Source organism: Saccostrea echinata, unplaced genomic scaffold, assembly GCF_033153115.1.
Source record: "Saccostrea echinata isolate AGI-Se365-2 ecotype Australia unplaced genomic scaffold, CSIRO_AGI_Sech_v1 ptg000072l, whole genome shotgun sequence".
In the NCBI taxonomy this organism is placed as follows: domain Eukaryota; kingdom Metazoa; phylum Mollusca; class Bivalvia; order Ostreida; family Ostreidae; genus Saccostrea; species Saccostrea echinata.
The window spans coordinates 1,843,882-1,863,042 of NW_026889821.1; the positions used below are offsets into that span (position 1 = coordinate 1,843,882).

At 32.9% G+C, this 19,161-nt stretch overlaps 1 protein-coding gene across 1 annotated transcript; it reads left to right on the top strand.

Annotated features, from left to right (window-relative positions):
- The first annotated feature begins 953 nt into the window (after positions 1–953).
- Positions 954–17,316, top strand: LOC133176219 (uncharacterized). Its single transcript, XM_061311374.1, has 13 exons — positions 954–1,014; positions 5,556–5,597; positions 6,408–6,437; positions 8,582–8,635; positions 8,820–8,885; positions 9,933–9,971; positions 10,113–10,151; positions 10,495–10,554; positions 12,072–12,101; positions 12,421–12,450; positions 13,748–13,870; positions 14,966–15,145; positions 16,299–17,316. The coding sequence occupies exons 1-13, from the start codon at positions 1,009–1,011 to the stop codon at positions 16,347–16,349; spliced, it is 750 nt and encodes a 249-aa protein (XP_061167358.1). The 5' UTR covers positions 954–1,008; the 3' UTR covers positions 16,350–17,316.
- Positions 17,317–19,161: the final 1,845 nt, after the last annotated feature.

Below are 19,161 nucleotides of genomic sequence, written 5' to 3' on the forward strand. Positions count from 1 at the left end.
AACTGTTCATTTTGTTCACTTATTCAATAAAAATGGTTATATCACCCTGTTCAGGAATATGATTAAATAATCAGAAACATTTGAACTACATGATTAACATGATTAAATCATTTATCTTTAAAATAGGAATGATGGCAAATATAGCTAAACTGAAAGCTAAATTCATGGAGAGTAAGATTAAAATGGAGGGAAAACGAGTTAAAAGAGGGAAGAAGGAACCAGAGACCTGTACAGGTCTGGAGGTAAGAGGAATTAAGCTTAATATTTATTTCTTAAAAAAAATTGCTAATTACCAGTGAGTTGACTGTTACTTATAGGTTTGTTACTGACTGTCTACAGACGTACATCTGTACTCCCCTTGACCCACCTCTCCAGCCTTCCTGAACCCCTAGTGCCATAGGCCTGTTAGATATACTGATCAAGATGATTTAATGGAACAGAACTTTTTTAATTCTGTGAATACTTAATTCTCCCAAATTAACATTTGAAGTAGCATTTCTTGTGAAATTTCACAAAGTCAAACATTTTACCTTCAAGTAATTTTGAACTTTGAGATGTCCAGGTTAAATAAAATAAAACAGTTTGGTTAAGACTTCCAATTGACTTCAACAAGTCCGTTGCATTCACCCCATCTGTATATTGTATTTTGAACTATCTTCTTGTGCATGGAGTTATAAACTGTAATTGAAAGTAACTTGTACTTGGTCTCATATAACAAATTATTCCTTATATAGACCTTAGAAGTACGGTTTGTGGACAAGGATGAAAGGAGGTTGCAAAGGATATTTCCTGAAGGTGCCACATCCTTAAATATAGAGGTCGAGGATATATCTACTTTGGATGACTGGATGCAGATGGTGGCTTCTATGTTTAAAACAGAGTTCACCATGCATCCAGTCATCCTGAAGGATGGCAGTTACCAGGAATTGCCCTCTGGCACCACGCTAGCCAACCTAAAAAAGGGATCAAAAGGCAAACATAAAAACCACGGTTTTTATGTAAAGGTGTATGCAAGTGAGTTGTATTGATATTATTAATAAATATTTTCATTACAAAAAAAGCAACTGCAATAGAGTAATAATTTGAATTGGTTTGAAAAGTTTTTTATAATTTAAGTGTTGAGGCCATTTTTAAAGAAATGTTTGCCTGCTCTCTCCTGACTCAGAAAAAAAAAAGTTGGGTAGGATGGTTGGAACAAATTTTTCTTATTCAAAAACACCTGCAAATGTGAAGATAAAATAGAAAGCAGTGAATAAAAAAATAAATGCTTCCTGGTGGTTAAAAAAAGTTTTTAGTCGGGCCGTTTTTAGTCAGTCAGTCAGGAAAGGCAAACAACCAATTTTTTAAAGATGGCCTGATATCCTTCTCAAATTGGAAATAAACTTAACATCAATAATGAATAATTCTTTCTATGAAAAAACTAAATTTCAGCCCGGAGACAGCTTATTAAAAACCTCATTAGAGTAAGAAACTTTGTTTAAAACTGATGGTTTTCAATTACTGTTAAAAAAATTCCTCTGATCAAATTCTGTCTGTTTTCTAATGAAATTATTTATTTACAAAGACCATAAACTATTTCAGAGAATAATGATTGTTTGTGGTTTGATATTTCTAATGAATTAATTTATTCACAAAGACCATAAACTGTTTAAGAAAATAATGATTGTTTGTGGTGCATGGACATTAACCTCGAGTATTTCTTCTAAATTGATGTCACTGTTTTCATTAAAAAATCATTTGATAAGACAATATACAGAATTCAGGAAACATTTTAGCCTAAGGCAAATGAATGGAGTGAAAGTGAAAATTGTCTAAATGGAATGCTGTGTATTCCAAAATTTTGCCTAAAATTATGTAAGCTTTGAGTCCCAGTGTTTGAAATGCTGTCCAATGCAAAATGTTGTCAAATCTGGCCACTTTATTGGAAGCAGCAATGTCCAATTAAAACAATTAAGGCTTATCATATATATTTTTGATTATGTTACAAGTGTTAAATCAATGTTTTACACAAACATAAACACTGTGTTTATCAGGTATATTTTGTTTGTTGTTTAACGTCCCTCTCAAGAATTTTTCACTCATATGGAGATGCCACCACTTGCTGGTGGAGAGCTACAAATTTTTCCTATACTGGGCACTCAGCTCCATGGAGCAGTGAGAGATCTTTTTCGTGCCAGCACCTACTGCGACACAGGACCTTGGTTTATAGGGTCTCATCCAAAGGAACAGTCTCCACGTCCCACAGTGGGATTTTTGTCATGTATACTTTATACATCTGATTGTGAAAACTCTTTTCCTTTAAACTATGACAGCTAATAATACAAGGTGTCATATTTAAATTAAATAGCCAAATTAGAAATGAAGTTCATGTGAGCATGTGGTGTATTGTTTCATTTTATCACAGATTACATTTTTAGGTCACCTGAGTTTATTCAAGTGACCTATTGCAATCTGTTTTCGTACGTCGTGCGTTAACATTTTGAACTTCTTTGAAACCACTGAACCAGTTTCAACCAATTTTGGCATAAAGCATCTATGAGTGAAGGAGAGTAAAAATTTTGAAATTCTTGGCCCCTGTCTCACTGGGGCCTGATGGGTGGGGCTAAAACCATCAAAATCAATGAAATCTTTAAAATTCTTTCTCTTTACTCCCAGACATTAAGCAGTGAAACTGTTGGCATGGTTGTAATAAGCATTAAGCCGTCTACCAAAGTTGTGAAATTCATGGCCCCAGGGTCAGGGGTTGTGGTGCTAGAGTGGGACTCTGTTGAATATATACTGAAAATGCATAGTTTCTTAAAAAATCTTCTCCTCTGCTCCTGGGTATTAAACCAATGAAGTATGTACATAGTTGTGATGAAGAAGGATGCCTCTTCCAAAATGTGAATTTCATGGCCCCTGTGTCTGGGGTTTTGATGTTAGGGTGGGGTTTAATTGATTATATAGTGACAATGCATTAATTCTTCGAAAATCTTCTCCTCTGCTCCTGGGTATTAAGCGAATGAACTATGTGCATAGTTATGATGAGCAAAGGTACTTCTTTTAAAATTGTGAATTTTATGGCTTCTGGGTCAGGGGTTCTAGTGTTAGGGTGGGGCTCTAATGATTATATAGTGAGAATGCATTAATTCTTTGAAAATCTGATCCTCTGTTTCTGGGTATTGAATCAATGAATTATGCACATAGCAATGATGAGGAAGGGTGTCTCTTTCAAATTTTGAATTCCATTGCCCCTGGGTCAGGGGTTCTGATGTTAGGACGGGGCTCTATATCTAATATAGTGAAAAAGCATTAATTCTTTGAGAATCTTATCCTCTGCTTCTGGGTATTAAACTTATAAACTATGTACAAAGTTATGATGAGGAAGGGTGTGTCTTCCATAATTGTATATTTCATGGCCCCTGTGTCATGGATTCTGGTGTTAGGGCAGGGCTCTAATGATTATATAATGAAAATGCATTAATTTTTTGAAAATTCTTTCTTCTGTTCCTGGGTGTTATCCCGATGATTCAAGTACATAGTTATGATGAGCAAGGGTGCTTCTTCCATAATTGTGAATTTTGAGGCCCCTGGGTTAGGGGTAACTAGGAGGGGGGGGCTCTAATGATTATATACTGGAAATGAATTAATGCTTTGAAATCTGCTCTTTGGAATTAATCAAACATTTATAATGAGCAAGGGTGCCTTTTCCAAAATTGTGAAATGTGTGGCCCTAGGGTCAGGGGTTCCTGTGGCATGGGGCACTACTGATTATATGGTGGAAATGCATTTTTCTATTTGTTCCTCTGCTTTGCCTCTTGGTATTAAGTAATCAAACTAAGCATGCTAAGTGTACTGTTATGATGAGCAATGATGCCTCTTTCAAAATGGTGAATTTCATGTCCTCTGATTCAAAACATGAACCAAATTCAATTATTGGAAAGTTGTTCCATGATACTCAGGTGACCTTTAAGATCCGTAGGCCTCTTGTATTTAGTTCACCTCAATGAAGTTGGGTGGAGCTTATGTAATACCCTTGGCATCCCAGGCTAAACATTTTGGAGCAGTTTTCTTTTCAAGTACTTCTGTGCCCAACATTATTCAGAGAAGCATGGAAGGTGCTTGTAGAGTTTTTCATTGTACCAGTTAAGGTTTCAGATGCTGCAACTTAGCTAATTTTCCACATGAGTAGCTATAAATAACTATAAGTAACTATGAGTAATTATAAGCTGGCTATATTGAGAAAACCTGCATTTATGATACACATACATCAAAGGATTCACGCTGACAGGCTTGCTTCGGATGCTGAATTTGATCTGCATTATTCAGATGAGTGACCTGTTTAATATTTATGAAGCAATGTCATTCTATAATGTCTATAAGCCCTTTGCTAACCAACTTTGCATTGAAGATAAATTTATTGATGCACACTACCAGAGTTGCTTCAGATGCTGGATTTGACATGCATTTTTCCAGATAAGTTACTATGTTAAAGTTTTTGGGGCAGGTCCAATACCAAGCAACTATTAAGACCCACTTGAACCAAACTTGCAAGGATTAACACCATCAGAATTGCTTCTAAATCAGATGTTGAATCTGACCTATATTTTCTTGCTGAATGACCAGAATAATTTTCTTAGAGCAGATCTTTAATACTTACCTGAACCAAACTTGAATGGATGATGCAGCTAGGGATTTCCCTTACTTAACATATGCTAAAAGACAATATTCATTGAGGTGAGCTCTGTAATCTCTGATTACTTATGTTTATTTCATTTAGGAGTGCTAATTCAGCATTTCTTCTTTTAAAGCTAAATTTTGGACTCATTGTCAATGCATGTTGTTTTACAAGTATTTCAGTTGTTTTGTTAAATAAAACTAATATTTCTTAGTATAACTTAAGTACTGTAAATACTTAGTGAAAGTGAAAATATACTTCCTTACAAGTTGTATTTTTGGAAAGTTAGAAAAACTGGTATAAAGCTCTTTGTCTGATTTATAAGGAAGTCTTTAATGTATTGTTATTATCTGGGTGACAAAATAAATTATATTTTAATTATTAATATAAAAATTTAAAAAATGAGAAATCATTGACAAAAAATTTGACATATTCTTCATATTTTACATGTAGGAAAGGATCATTTAATTAAGGTTACTGTAATTAATTATTTTTGATGAAAAGTATATTTGTTATTAAAATTAAAAAATCAAAAATTGATGACACAGCAAATCACTTAAATATGAGAAACATGTAAATGCAGTAAGATATTTATATGAAATTTGCAATAAAATTTATTTAAAAAAAGGTAGTACTAACTTAATTATATAATTTCAAATTCCCCAATAAAATCAGCTGGACAAAAATACAACCATTTTATAAGCTGACTTATGAGTATATGTGGTTATGTACCAAGGTAAGAGTTACCGGTATTAAAAGAATTATGCATTGAATGTTATTCCATCTTCTTCAATTGTCTTATGATTTCATATTAATATGCCAAATACATGTTTGTAGATGTATTAATCATTAAACCATACCATTTTTCTTTTTCCTTTCATTGATTTTGCATAATCAGAAGAATCAGTCCAGTGATATTGAAAAGACATCACAATTAGCAGTAAGTAAAGAAATGTTTCATACAAAATTTGATCGTGATAAACTATGTTGTATAGCTTATTTATTCAATTTTAAGATGATGTTACTGGCATTATGAAATTAATTAAGGTTGGCTGAATAACTTTACAAACTGCTCCAAATTTGCATTACTATATTTATTATTTTCTGCAAAATGTTTTAGTCCCAAGCTGGAAGATCAATAGAGTTGATAACTTTAAGTCTGATGTCTGTCTGTCAATTTTCACATTTCTGACATCTTCTCAAGAACCACTGGGCCAATGTAAACCAAGTCTGTAACCAAAAATCCTTTGCTGAATGTAATTCAAGTTTGTTGAAATGAAGGCCCTGACCTTCTTTCAAGGGGAGATAGGGAGATAACTAAGAATTTGTAAAAAAAAAAAAAAAAAAAAAAAAAAAAAACGGAAAAAATGACATCATTGTTGTAATCATGACCCCATGGGTAGAGTTGGCCCACAATAGATAAACAGATTTTTACATAGGAATATAAGGGAAAAAATTCTGCAGATGAAAAACAGCAATAGTGCCTAAGGTGAGCATTGTGGCCCATGGGCCTTGTTATCTTATTTTTAGTGTAAAACATGGTGTAATTCCCAGAATTTACCTGTAAATTTTTAAGAAAATTCCATCTTCCCTCCCAAATAATTGCAAATCCCAAAAAAATAGTAACCTGAATGTTCAGATTGGTAGCTCTCACAAGATTAGATACAATGAGGACAACATGATATCAATACCTTAATATCTATATGTTTTACGATTGGAAATTCTCATTTGTGTTCTTTTTACTTTAAAGGAGAAGACCGGCTTATCCAAAGAATCTCAAGTAAGTGAAATGAAAAAGAAATTAAAATATTTTTCATAATTTTACAGTTTTAATTGCAAAATTTAAATTATGTATCCATAAAAAGGTCACCTGAGTGACTCAGATGACTTATTGCTACCTGTTTTCATCTGTCATGGTGCATTGTGTGTTAACATTTGGATATTTTAATCTTCTTCTTTAAAACCACTGAATCAATTTCCACTGATGTTATCTACAGGTGAAGGGGTACAAATATTATGAATTCATGGTCCCATTCCCCTGGTGCTAAAGGGGTTGGACTAAAACTATCAAAGTTTGGGCAATCTTTAAAAATGTTCTTTAGTCCTGGACACTAAGCAGTAAAACTTTTGGTATGATTGGAGTTAGCATGGGGCCCTCTATCAAAATTATGAAATTCAGTTCCCCGGGGTTAAGGGTTCTGAAGTTAGGTTTGGGCCCTATTGATCTTATGAAGAAAGTGCATACATTCTTTAAAAGAACCTTTTTATCTTCCCTTGTATATTAAGAAGAAGAAATAAGTGCAGATACATGATTGTATATACTAAGCAAAGATGTCTCTACCAAAATTGTGAAATTCATGGTCCCTGATCGGAGTTCTAATCTTAGGGTGGGGATGTATTGACCAGATAATGTAAATGCATAAAATGTTTGAAAAATGTTTTCTCTTCTCCTGTCTTCTAATATACAGTATAGAGATGTACTGAACAAGGGTGTTTTATACAGATTAGGGAAATTCTGGACCACTGGGTCAAGAGTTCTGGTGCTAGAAAAAGATCTATTCATTCTGAAGGAGAATTTATATTTTCTAAGCATTATTCCCCTTAATTTGTTATTCACATAATAAGTAATTAACATATATAATGTATAATTGATTGGTCAATTTGATTAGCAGAATGAAAGAAGAATTTTAATGAAGAATACAAATTAAACTAACATTTAAATGCCAGGAAGACTTGAAAATAATAGATAAAAATAATTAGACAACGATACCTTATGTTTGTGCATAATATATTCTTCAATGACAAAGAAAGGCCAATGAGTGAGGGATTGTAAAGGGTCAAGCATTATTACATTGTATAATGATAGAGTGTATTAGTACTGGCAAGTAAATAGATATCCTTTATGACATTGCTGATTACTGGATTCGCTATTTTGTTGATCCCTGGTCATTTTATTTCTACTAATTTAGGGTAAGATATCTTCATCTCTAAGTTTATTTTATTTTATTTCATATTTTAGTAGATCCTTTACAGTGTCGTACTTAGGTGACCAGTAAGGCCCTTGGGCCTCTCGTTAAAATGTCAGTCTTAAGTTTCATACTTTCTAATCCTCTTTCTTTTTTCTAATTGGCATTCATACTTAGCATAAAGGATTCCTTGTAAAAAAAATTTCTTTTTTAATAATTACATTGCATTGCTTGATATTGGTGAAAGCAATTCATCTGTGATGTATTTGCGTTACCATGACATTCCTGTTGACCTTGACTCACTCTTCCTTATTTTCTTTTAAATTAATTTCAAAGACTCTGTTAATATTGATGTTTTCATCAAACTCTATACATTGAATCAAATTGGTGAGTGCAACTTAAGTTTGTCCTAGATTATAAATTATTTTGAGAATTATTTTTATCATACTTAATGTAAATGACCTTGAACTTTGAAAAATCACTTTTTTAAAATTTTATTATTCATCCATCTTATAAAATTACTCCATTCAAACACAGATTAATCTATGTGAGATTTTTTAACCATACCAACTAATATGTATGAGATGCTGCATAAAATTGCTACAATTAAAGAGGATGAATTTGAAAACATTGATAATTGACATGTATTTAGCTGTTCAGTAGGATGAATTATCAGCACATCTGATGTTACAGAAGACAAAAACAGTACAAAATATATCAGTCATATGGATAAAAAAGAAAAACTAATTTCCTTTTTTTATATCTTTTGTAATAAGACAGAAGAAATGGTACCGTCACATTTCTTTCCATGTTGCAATACATATACAAAAGTTATATTTGGTGGGGCTTTCCTATTGTGTTGACATATTTTAGGATTTGTTAATGATGTTACTGTATTTGAATTCAGTTTGCTTATTTCAGAAGGGTATACTAAGCTGTTTATATTTTTCATTTAAAGCCAAGTAAAATTCATTGCATCAGCGACAGTTCTGAGGATGACTTTGAAGACCCAGTAAGTTTTGTATTATACACTTGTCTACTGTCTGTGAGTAGGATAAATGTTTTTAAAAAACCCACAAAAGGACATATTCCATTCATGTTTGTATTGGAAAAATGTTTTGATTTATTACATTTTTATGCACATAGGATTTATGATGCACAAGAATGAAAAGAAATTATTTTTATAATAATTATAGAAAAAGAAGAAATCAGAGAAGTGTCCCCAGACGAGCACACCAGAATGTGGAACGCCTTGCAAAATGGTAAAATTTACTTTAATAGTTATTTTAAGAAGAGATTTTTCAAATTCCTATGAAAAAAATGGAGAAATCCTTGTCAGCATGTTGAATGTCCATCCTTTTCTCTGTCCATCTCAGTTCTTTGTTGCATTTGCACAAGAGAGTTATAAGCTGATAATCATAAGATGTGCAATGACTTTCCTGAGTTCACAAAGAATCTTGTAATGTTATGGATATTGAAGTTTGATACAGATCAAACTTCAAATTGTGCTTGCACTAACTAGTAGGATACCTATTTTCAGCTCATCTCTGAGCCAAAGGTTCGGGTGAATTCTTATCAAAATTTTTTTTTTGTCTGTCATCATTTTGATGATGGTGCTAGGGCTTTCATATTTCACTTGTGTATTCATCATGACAAGACCTTTTGATTTGTCAAATATTTTTGACCTTTACTTCAGAGTTTGACCCACTTTAAAAAAAATCTAATATTGGCCATAGCTTTTGAAGAGCTAGCACAAAGTCTTTTAAATTTCACAGGTGTATTCCTTGTGACAAGATATTCCTTTGGATATCAATAATTTTGAGCTTTACCTTGGAGCTTCACCTATTTTTAAAAAAAAACTTTAACCTTTGCCATATTTTTGAACAGTTGGTGATAGGGCTTTTGTATTTTGCAGGTGTATTTCTTATTACAAGGTCTTCCCCTGCATACCATTCATTTTGACCCACTGACTTTGACCTTGGAGTTTGACCCACTGTTAGCAAAATTTTTCTTTACCATAATTTTTGGATCTTTGATGCTTGGGTTTTCATATTTACCAGGTATATCCATTGACACATGTCCTTTCTTTGGGAAATAACATTTTTGATCTCTTGTCCTTGACCTTGGAGTTTGACTTGCATTTGGGAAGCTTTAACCTTTGCCATAAGCTGCCATATGTTTGCTTCAGTGTTTCACAAACACATCTTGTTTCTGTAAGGGTATCGTTTTGCTATTAGTGATGAAATTTGACTCTTTTGATATTGCTTTACTGGAAACTTATGTTTCTATAACATTTCTCTTTTAAATAGGAAGATGATGCTGAATTGCCTATATTGTCACGGTCAAAGGTAAAGAAGTTTTTTTTTCTTTATGAGTGTCGCGTTATAACCCAATATGTGCAGACAAATTTTATTGGTGGTTTATGTGATGAAATATAAACCATTTCTTTTTCAGAACATGTATTTTTTATTTCTTTTTTTTTCTTACAGAGGATAAAGAGAAAAATAAGCAGTCCAGGTCAATCCCCTGTAAGATCACAGAAAAAATGACAACGAACATGCATGTATTTTGCTATGTTTAAGAAAAGAAATTCATACACTGTTATCTTTTGCCAAAATGAAGCAACTGGTATAATGGGAATTCAAGTTTACTCAACAAGTATAGCATATTAAGTTTTCAATGAAGATGAACGATTTCTTATGAGTTGCCAGAAGTTATAAAGTAGATGTACTTGAAAAGCTTTTGCTGTTTCTTACATTCAAGTTTATTTGATTTGAGAACTTTCCTTGCATGATTGTAGTTGATAAAATTGTATGTAAGTACACTTGACAGTGGAAAAAGATTTGGATTTGTTAATTAATTATTTCACAGATTAAAAATGACAGTTTCGAGGAACTACCTGATTTAGCTGTTCCAGTGATGTCAGAGAAGGTATGTTTTTTTAACTTTTTAGATGTGTAATCTGAATTATTAATGCATATCCTACCATTTTTACAACCTGTATTTTTTTATCATTAAAGGATACAGATGGTAATGAAATTGCTGATTCAGAAAATGATAATGACAATGGGGTAATGATTTCTGAAATGTTGCAGTAAAAATTTTCATTAAGAGTGTTTTCTTTTTTACCACAGATTTCTTCATAGAAATTTCATGCATTTTTTGTATAACTGGAAATCAGAAAACAGAATTGGTTCATTTAAAGCATTACTCTTTAACTATTTTCTATATTCTGTCAGTACTCCTAAACATAGAAGAAAATGTAAATCTGAACATTCGGGTATGCCCTTTCTGGAATCCCCATTGTAGAATTTTGAGATTTTTTTCTTAAACTGTACAATATAGTTTTACTTATCATTTATAATTTGAGTAAAAGGTCTATGTTAATGTTTTTATGATTTGTACATCCCCATACTATATCATATAATAAGTATAAATGTATTTTGAGGTAGTTAAAATATCCTGACAGTGGATTTTCATGAAACTTGGCAAGTAGAATGAAAACTGTTCAGACTACACATGCCATAAAAGTAAGGTGTCTCTATTGTAGTTTTTACACCAAAAAAAGTCCAAATGGCTGTATGAAGATATGTCTATTGAATACTTCTAGCATTTTAAGGTTACTGAACCAAAGAAAAAATAATTGTCATTATATGTAAAAAGTACTAGGCAAAGTCTTGCCTAAGTCAAATTTGATTGCTCTAAACCCAATAAGAGTCATTGCTTTAATAAGATAGTAGCAATGTGAAAACAAGAAGTGTTTGTGAAACACTGATGCCCCCGGTATGGCAGCTTATGGCGAGGGTTGAAGTTTCACAAAATGCATGTCAGCTTCCAAAGTCATTGTCAAAAGGTCAAAAGTTATTGGTATCGAAGGGAAGGTCTTGTCACAAGGAATACAACTGTGAAATATGAAAGCCCTAGTGCTAACTGTTCAAAAGTTATGGCCCTAGTGCTAACTGTTCAAAAGTTCTGGCCAAGATTGAGGTTTGGTAATTTTTTTGTAAAAGTAGGTCAAACTCCAAGGTCAAGGTTAAGAGGTCAAATTTGGTGGTACCCAAAAAAAGGTCTTCTTACAAGGAATACACTTGTTAAATATGAAAGCTTTAGCTCCACCCACTGAAAAGTTATGGACGAGGTTAAAGTTTACAGACAAACAGACCAACAGACGGACGTACAGGGCAAAAACTATATACCCCTGAATCTTTGATTACAGGGGTAAAACTATATACCCAAAAAAATCCATTTTGGACAGTGACCAAGGCTAGTTAAATATCTGCTTTTCACCATTCTTCTGTCCATCTGCAGTTCATTTAAAAAGTATTTTTTTTAATTTTTATTTTCAATTACGTATTTTAAAACAGTAAATGCTGAAGTCATTATGTAATAACTCAATTTTTCATTGAATGCCAACATACAATTTGAACTGAATATATATCTCTTAACAGGAAGATGACTATATGAAAGACTTTACTGAGGTAAGTGTTTGTTCTTATTATTGATACTAATGTACATGATATATAGTCCGTAACTTTTCAGTGGCTGGTGCTTGCAAAGAAATATTTGTCTTCAAAGTTTATTCTCTTTTCATCTTGAAATTTGAATTTTAACTTAGAAGTTCTCTTGCCTTTGCATTATGATATCAAAGACCAGGGATTACCAAAATGATATATATATATATGCCTAGCAAATTCACTGTAAACATGGACTTTTGTTTGAACTTTCCATTCATTAAATCATATGGATTCTTGTAGTAGACACCATTTTATTTTGCATTTGTATATTTGATTTATCCAGATGATGCAGAAAAAGAGAGAAAGGCAGTTGGTAAGCATACATGGATTTGAGTTATTGCATAACATGTAATTTTTTATTGTGATTTCTGATTATGTTTTAAATTGATATCTTCTCAGTCATTAAAGTTATGATGGGGAAAATTTAATAAAGTAAAGACATACTTTCATTTTGCACTTAATATTGGTAAAAAAATATTTTTCATACCATATCATAGAAATAAGAATGGGTGTGATCAACTTCATAAGATTAATCAGAAGCTATATGTAAGAGTTGTATATACAAATACTAATGTTCTTAATGCCCTTGCTGTAAAATTGATTGGGCATGATATAAGTAATCCATGTTCAATCAAGGCTGTAAGGGTATTTCCCCTTTATTTTAATTAACTTATCAATATCAAACTGTAATGTTTAGCCCAGACTTGGAATGCCATCGTCTATAGGGCTATGTCACCAATGCATCAGTAACTCAGAAAACAAACATTATAATATACAAGTATGAAGGTTTTACCAGGGTTGTCTCAAAAAACAAAACAAGAGCTGTATGAAATAAATGGAATAACTATATAGGTATTTTTTTCCTTAATACTTAATATTACTCAATTAAATGGTTATATCTGTTGCCAAGCCTCTGGAATGTACATCATTTTAACCCATCAGACAAAGCAAGTACAAAATCACACAATATAGATATCCTCTATTTGATTTTTCCCTATTTCTACCCATTGCTTTTTCACATATCTTTTCAATGTGCATGTCATTTCATAAATGCATATCTATAGTTTTAATGTCTGTTATCCCATCAGAAGTCATACATCTGAGTAATGTATGCAGATAAATCCACTTTCAAAGTAGTCAAAATTTTGAAATAAATGAAAAATGAATTCAATATCAATCTAAATAAATTTAATTAATAGGTTTTTTTTTTTTTTGAAATGCAAAAATTTTACTATATAAACTTTGATATACAACATTTTGTGCACTCTTTGACTTCTGTCACTAAACACATACTCTCTCTCCGAAGGAGTGGTGGTATACTGTTGTACCCTTCTGTGTCTGTTTGTCTGTAACAAATTTGCTTTCTCAGCATTTACTATTTGCAGATTCTTGAAATTTTAGCACAATCTTTGTTTAGGCATGCCATATGGGGGGATTCATTTTTGAAGGATGTCAACTTCCTGCCCATCCCTGTATCTGTCCATACCAAATTCACATCAGATCGGGGGTATTACTAGTAGGCATTGGCTAACAGATTTCTTGTTAACATTATCCAGGAGCTTGTTCATTAAAAAAAACTAGTGTATTGCCTTGTCTTTTTCTGTTCTCAGCTAGCAGAGAGCACTGTGATTGACTTCCCTTCTGACAAAGAAGGTAAACAGGTGTCTGTTGTATACCAGGACCATGGGGGCCTGGGTTTTACCAGGCCATTTAAAACAAGTGATACAGTAAAGGTATGTTTCCTAGAAAGGGAAGATATTTAAATGAATATGTGAAATTTAGATTGCCTGAAACACTTACAAAGCTGAAGAAACAACTAAATAAATGTTCACTGTTTTATGATCTGGGGAACTAAGAGATTGCTGCAGATAATGATATGGAGTTATCTTTATACAAATACTATCAACCTTTTTGCTTCTGCTCTTATTATACCCCCGCAAAGGAAGTTTGTGGGGGGTATATAGGAATCACCTTGTCCGTCTGTCTGTCTGCAAATGTGTCCGGTCAATATCTTTCTTACAGAGGAACATTAGAATCTACTGCTTCACACAAAGATTGTTCATGACCTGAGGGTGTGTCATGACCTTCACCCAAGGTAATTTGGGCAAATTCAAGGTCACTAAAAGAAATAGTTCATAATTAGATCCGGTCTGTATCTTTCTTATGGAGAATAATGTTGGGATGTTGGAAGTTTCCACTTCACACAAAGATTGCTTATGGCCTAAGGGTGTGTCATGATCTTGACCTATAGTCACTGTAGAAATATGCTGGATAAATAATGCATCCATACTTTGCAATAGAGAAATACTTGAAAAATTGTTATTTATTTTTCCAATGTAATAAAAAAAAATGTTATTATAAGTATTGATGTTTTATTAGGCTGCGCCTTAGTTTCATTCATTAGAAAAATAAAATGAGCAATTACCAGTATATTTTCAATCTAAATGTTTTAACAAATTGTGAACACTTCTTAGATCCATCAAATAGTAGTATTAGGGAATTGGCACCTTCTCTGAAAAGCCCTGTAGGGGGTATTTGTCCATTTTGGACAGTTCTAGTTTAGGACAGATTTGAAAAAGATGTTTTTGCTCACATCTTAAGAGGGGCTTAATAAAATCATTATACCGGTACTCACTTACATGTTTAATATGATGTTGTTAGAATGTATCTTTTTTGGTTCACAATTTCAATATGCATTCATCATGGCTTCATTTTTTGCAACATGATTTGAAAAAAAAAAATTCTTAAGAATCTATTATAACAAACACAAACTGGAAACCCTATATGTCATCATAAACTATATTTGTTCATTGTATTATTTATTGTAGAATGTGTACAGTTGGATCATTAGTGAAGTCGATCCAGAGATCCTTCCCCCTGTGTTTCATTTCGAGTGCGCAGCACCTACAAAATGTAACAACAAAACATGTCCGCACATTTATGAACTAGCAGCTGATCACTTGGTCACTATTGATCATCTTCCAGACGTTTTATACCTGCGTGAAGGGGTTAGTATTTCATAAGAAATAAGAATTATATTAGTTTACACGCTATGAACTTTTCCGTATTGCAGATTAATTGTACACATATTAGAGGTGTGCATATTACTTGGATTTTAATTCTTGAGAAAAATGCCAGCTTTTCAACTTTTTTTTGGCATACAGGATACCCAGTTTGTCTGGATATATCCTCCTACAGTTAAAGACATGAACTATCTATAACCCTTGCAATCAAAGTTTTATGGGTTAAATAGAAATTACATTGTCCATCTCATTGTCTGTTTTTCATCCACGTATCTGTCCATCAGTCCCTGCAAAAGCTCATATTTGGTACAGGGATTGCTTATGACCTGAGGGTGTGTCATGACCTTGACCCAAGGTCATTCTGGCAAGTTCAAGATCCTTGGTATAAAAAGCGTAAAATTTATAACAGGTTATAATTTCATAGAGAAATACCAATTCTGTTCACACAAGGAAAACCCGGTTTGCTGTCACATTGACAGCTTTTCACTTCTTTTCACTTCCTTAAGTGAAAAGATCATAACTGTATTCAACCCTCTGGAAGTCCTTATTGTAAATTTTATGACTGTAATACTAAATACATGTGACATTATTTTGAATATTATTGGGGTGAGTGGGGGAGGGGCTGGCCCCACCAAGACGTCTTTTGCTGTAAATTTACCATGAATATTTTCATTAATTAATGAGAGGGTCTTTGCCTCCTCCCCCTTCATTTTTTGTAGTATGATGTATTGAATTCTTGGCCTTTGTATCACAGACTGTGGTAAAAGGTGATTTAGGTGGATTCAATAAAAAAAAAATCAGGGAATGATGGAAGGATGTAGATACAGATAGCTACTATAAAATCCTTAATAAATACTTGCACTTTTGAAGAGCATTGTAATTAGACTAAAATATCTAACCTTGATGAAATAGGTCTGTGCCACTTGTGCAATAAGGCTCAATGGATTTTTTCATTATAGCCAATAACTTAAGTATACTTGCTTGTATATACAAATATATGTATATCATACTTTAAGTACAGTGCCTATTGATAACCTTATGACTATATTGAATGGAAGAAGGAAAAAATACTTAGCAGTTCTATGTGTTTAGTATCTTTTTTAATTTTTGTACAGTGATATTTTTTTTTCTTTTTCAGTGTTTTGCAGTAAATGATACTTTCACAGGACTTGGGGATGTCCTGATTTAATCAGCACAGACTTTAGCGATAAACAGACATGAATAATTGGCAAACAGCTCCTTTTGTAGATTGACTTTTTCTTTCAGCTTGCCTGACCTGAAAACACAAGTGAGCTTTTCTGATCACTTGTTGTCCATCGTCCATGTGTTTGTAAACTTTTCACATTTTCAACTTTTAAAGAATCACTGGGCCAATTTTTACAAAAGTTCGTACAAAGCATCACATGTGAAGGGAATTCATAATTTAAGAAATGAAGGGCCAAGGCCCTATCCAGGGGGAGATAATCAAGGAAAGGCAAACATAGGGTGGAATCATTAAAAACCTTCTAAAGAACCACTGGGCCAGAAAAATTGAACTTTATTTGGTAGCTTCCTGAGGTAGTGTAGATTGTAAATTGATCAGATCATGATGCTGTGGGAGGGATGGAGTGGGGCCACAGTGGATACTACATAGGGAAAAAATTTTAAAACTCCTCCAATGAAGAACAACAAATGTATGATGAATCATATTAATGTGGAAGCATTCTCTGGAATTGTACATTCATTTCTCTACAAATTATTGTCCCTTTATACAGGGTGGGGCGACAAAAGATTATCAAAATTTTATACAGGAATACATGCTTATTTGGGGAAAAAAATCTGATGCAGATTGGCAGGGCTAAAATGACCCAGGGGAGCATTGTGAACCATGGGCTAATGTTTGGGTTAAATTTAATGTTTGTTGAATATCATGTGCAAGTATTATGTCTGATATGATATATCAACATGTGTAATATTTTTGGTTTCAATATCATAGATAGGTATCTTTCTAATATAATTACATGTGGAAGTGGTATGTCTGTTACTTATTTAGAATATCATTTCCTCAGACTTTTTTGTGTTTTTTGGTGAAAGCTCATTTTACATTGAGACATGATTTTATAGTATCTATTATTTGTAGAAAAATGTAAATCATTTTCATGAATTATAAAAACCATCCTTTCTGCACTGTATTTTTTATCAAAAATTAAAGTAGCATTTTGTGTGAAGAGTACTCATTTTCGTTGTGTAAGTGTTATCTTTATAAAATAAAAATGGGTCTTGCTTCTTGTGTTTTTAAGTGCTTCATTGGAAAATATGATAAAATAAATTATGATATCTGTAAATTCAGAGTTGTCCTTTCTTCCACCATTTAGTTTAAATCTTTTACCCTCTTATCAATCCAACTGCTACAATTATGTTTTCGAATAATATTAGTATACTGTGAAAAAAAAAATAAGTTAGTTTCATGTTTGTCCCCCCACAAAACATGTGCGAGGGAATGCAGTTACTGGTCTGTATATGCATCTTTACTGTGAAGATGACACACTATTCAAAACATATATGTACCATATGACTTGCCAGCCTTCAGTTTGATTACATGTAATAGGAGTTGGTGAGTTACTAGCAAAAAAGTCTAATAATTGCTGGAAAAATTAACAGTGAAAAGTTAATTGCAGCTATATATATTTACAACAAAAGTTTTTCAAAATTTAGTCTGTGGGAAGCAGACCATGTGGATGTAAAGAGTACATTGTTGTTTGACCTTTTAATCTGCTACTGAGATGCTTAGGATCTACCAAGGAAGAAAAATAATAAATAATTCTGGGGAACAAATCAAAAACAGTGATTTGGTCTTGTGCGGATCTAGAAAAGGGGGGGGGCGGATCCCTTTCCATGAGAATTTGAAAGTCTGGTAATGTTCTGAAGCCCGATTTTATTTGATAAAATTTTCTAACCCCCCCCCCCCCCCCCGAAAGGAATTGTCAATAAGAGCAATTAACTCTTTTACACTGGTTTAATATTATTCTTTGCATTCAAACAAGTTTTACTGGCCAAATTCCCATTGATATTGAATCAAATGGATGAAATGTAAACGGGAATTAGCCTTAGCGCATGTAGTTCTTACAATACTAAAACAATTACTGATTTAGGAACTTTGACGGGGAGGGTAGAGTAAATCGAAAGAATAAGCATGTCCTCTTAAAAATAAAACATTTATTCCCACATGTCCTTGCTGGCAAATAATTCAATAGCTGTTTTTGAAGGGGGGGGGGGGGTTCACATACGACAAAAGAACATACCTTTATCGGGTTTTGATAACATTCGTTGGTATGCGTATTTATACTAGAAATATTACTGAAAATTATAATAACATAACTTTTGCCTAGGGTAAAATATCTAGTAATATCTTTTAGTGGGTCTTTCTACCCTACGAAAGGTATCTGTAATTGTGATTTTTTTCTTTTATACGTCTCTTATTTAAATCATTTTAATGGATAATGTTAGATTTGTCAAAACATTGGTGGTGGTTGTTGTTGGCGTCCCCATGTAAATTGCCAACATATAATATACAGTAGTGTTCCCTTATTAATGGCGCCTGTGACCTTTTTTATTGTCTAGGGATTTCTGTTGGGTTGTGCCCCCCCCCCCCCCAACCCCAAGCAGGAATTGATTCCTTGCCTGAGGTCTACTGTTTTTACATTGAGTAAAATTAATGCATTGTGTTATGTTTTTTCATTAGTATTTCTGGTATAGATGCTTATATCAATAAATGTTACTCAGGATCCTACTTAAAGCCCCCCCAATTTTCTGACGTTATATAAGCCTTGAATCTCTCCCCCGTCAAAAAAGCTTTTGAATTATTTGCCTGCAAGGAAATGTGGAAATTAAATGTTTCGCATTTTAAGAAGAAATAATCCTTCTATCTATTTATTCCTTCCTCGCCTTCACCGTATAAAAATTTCTGAATCCGACAATTTTTGTTATCATTGTAATATTCCTGCTATCATAGTGTCCTTTAC

What these genes read in the sequence shown, in the direction of transcription:
- LOC133176219 (XM_061311374.1), top strand. An exon ending in GCTTATCCAAAGAATCTCAA is followed by an intron (nt 6,438 to 8,581) that starts GTAAGTGAAATG and finishes TTTCATTTAAAG; the next exon opens with CCAAGTAAAATTCATTGCAT. An exon ending in TTTTATACCTGCGTGAAGGG is followed by an intron (nt 15,146 to 16,298) that starts GTTAGTATTTCA and finishes TTTCTTTTTCAG; the next exon opens with TGTTTTGCAGTAAATGATAC.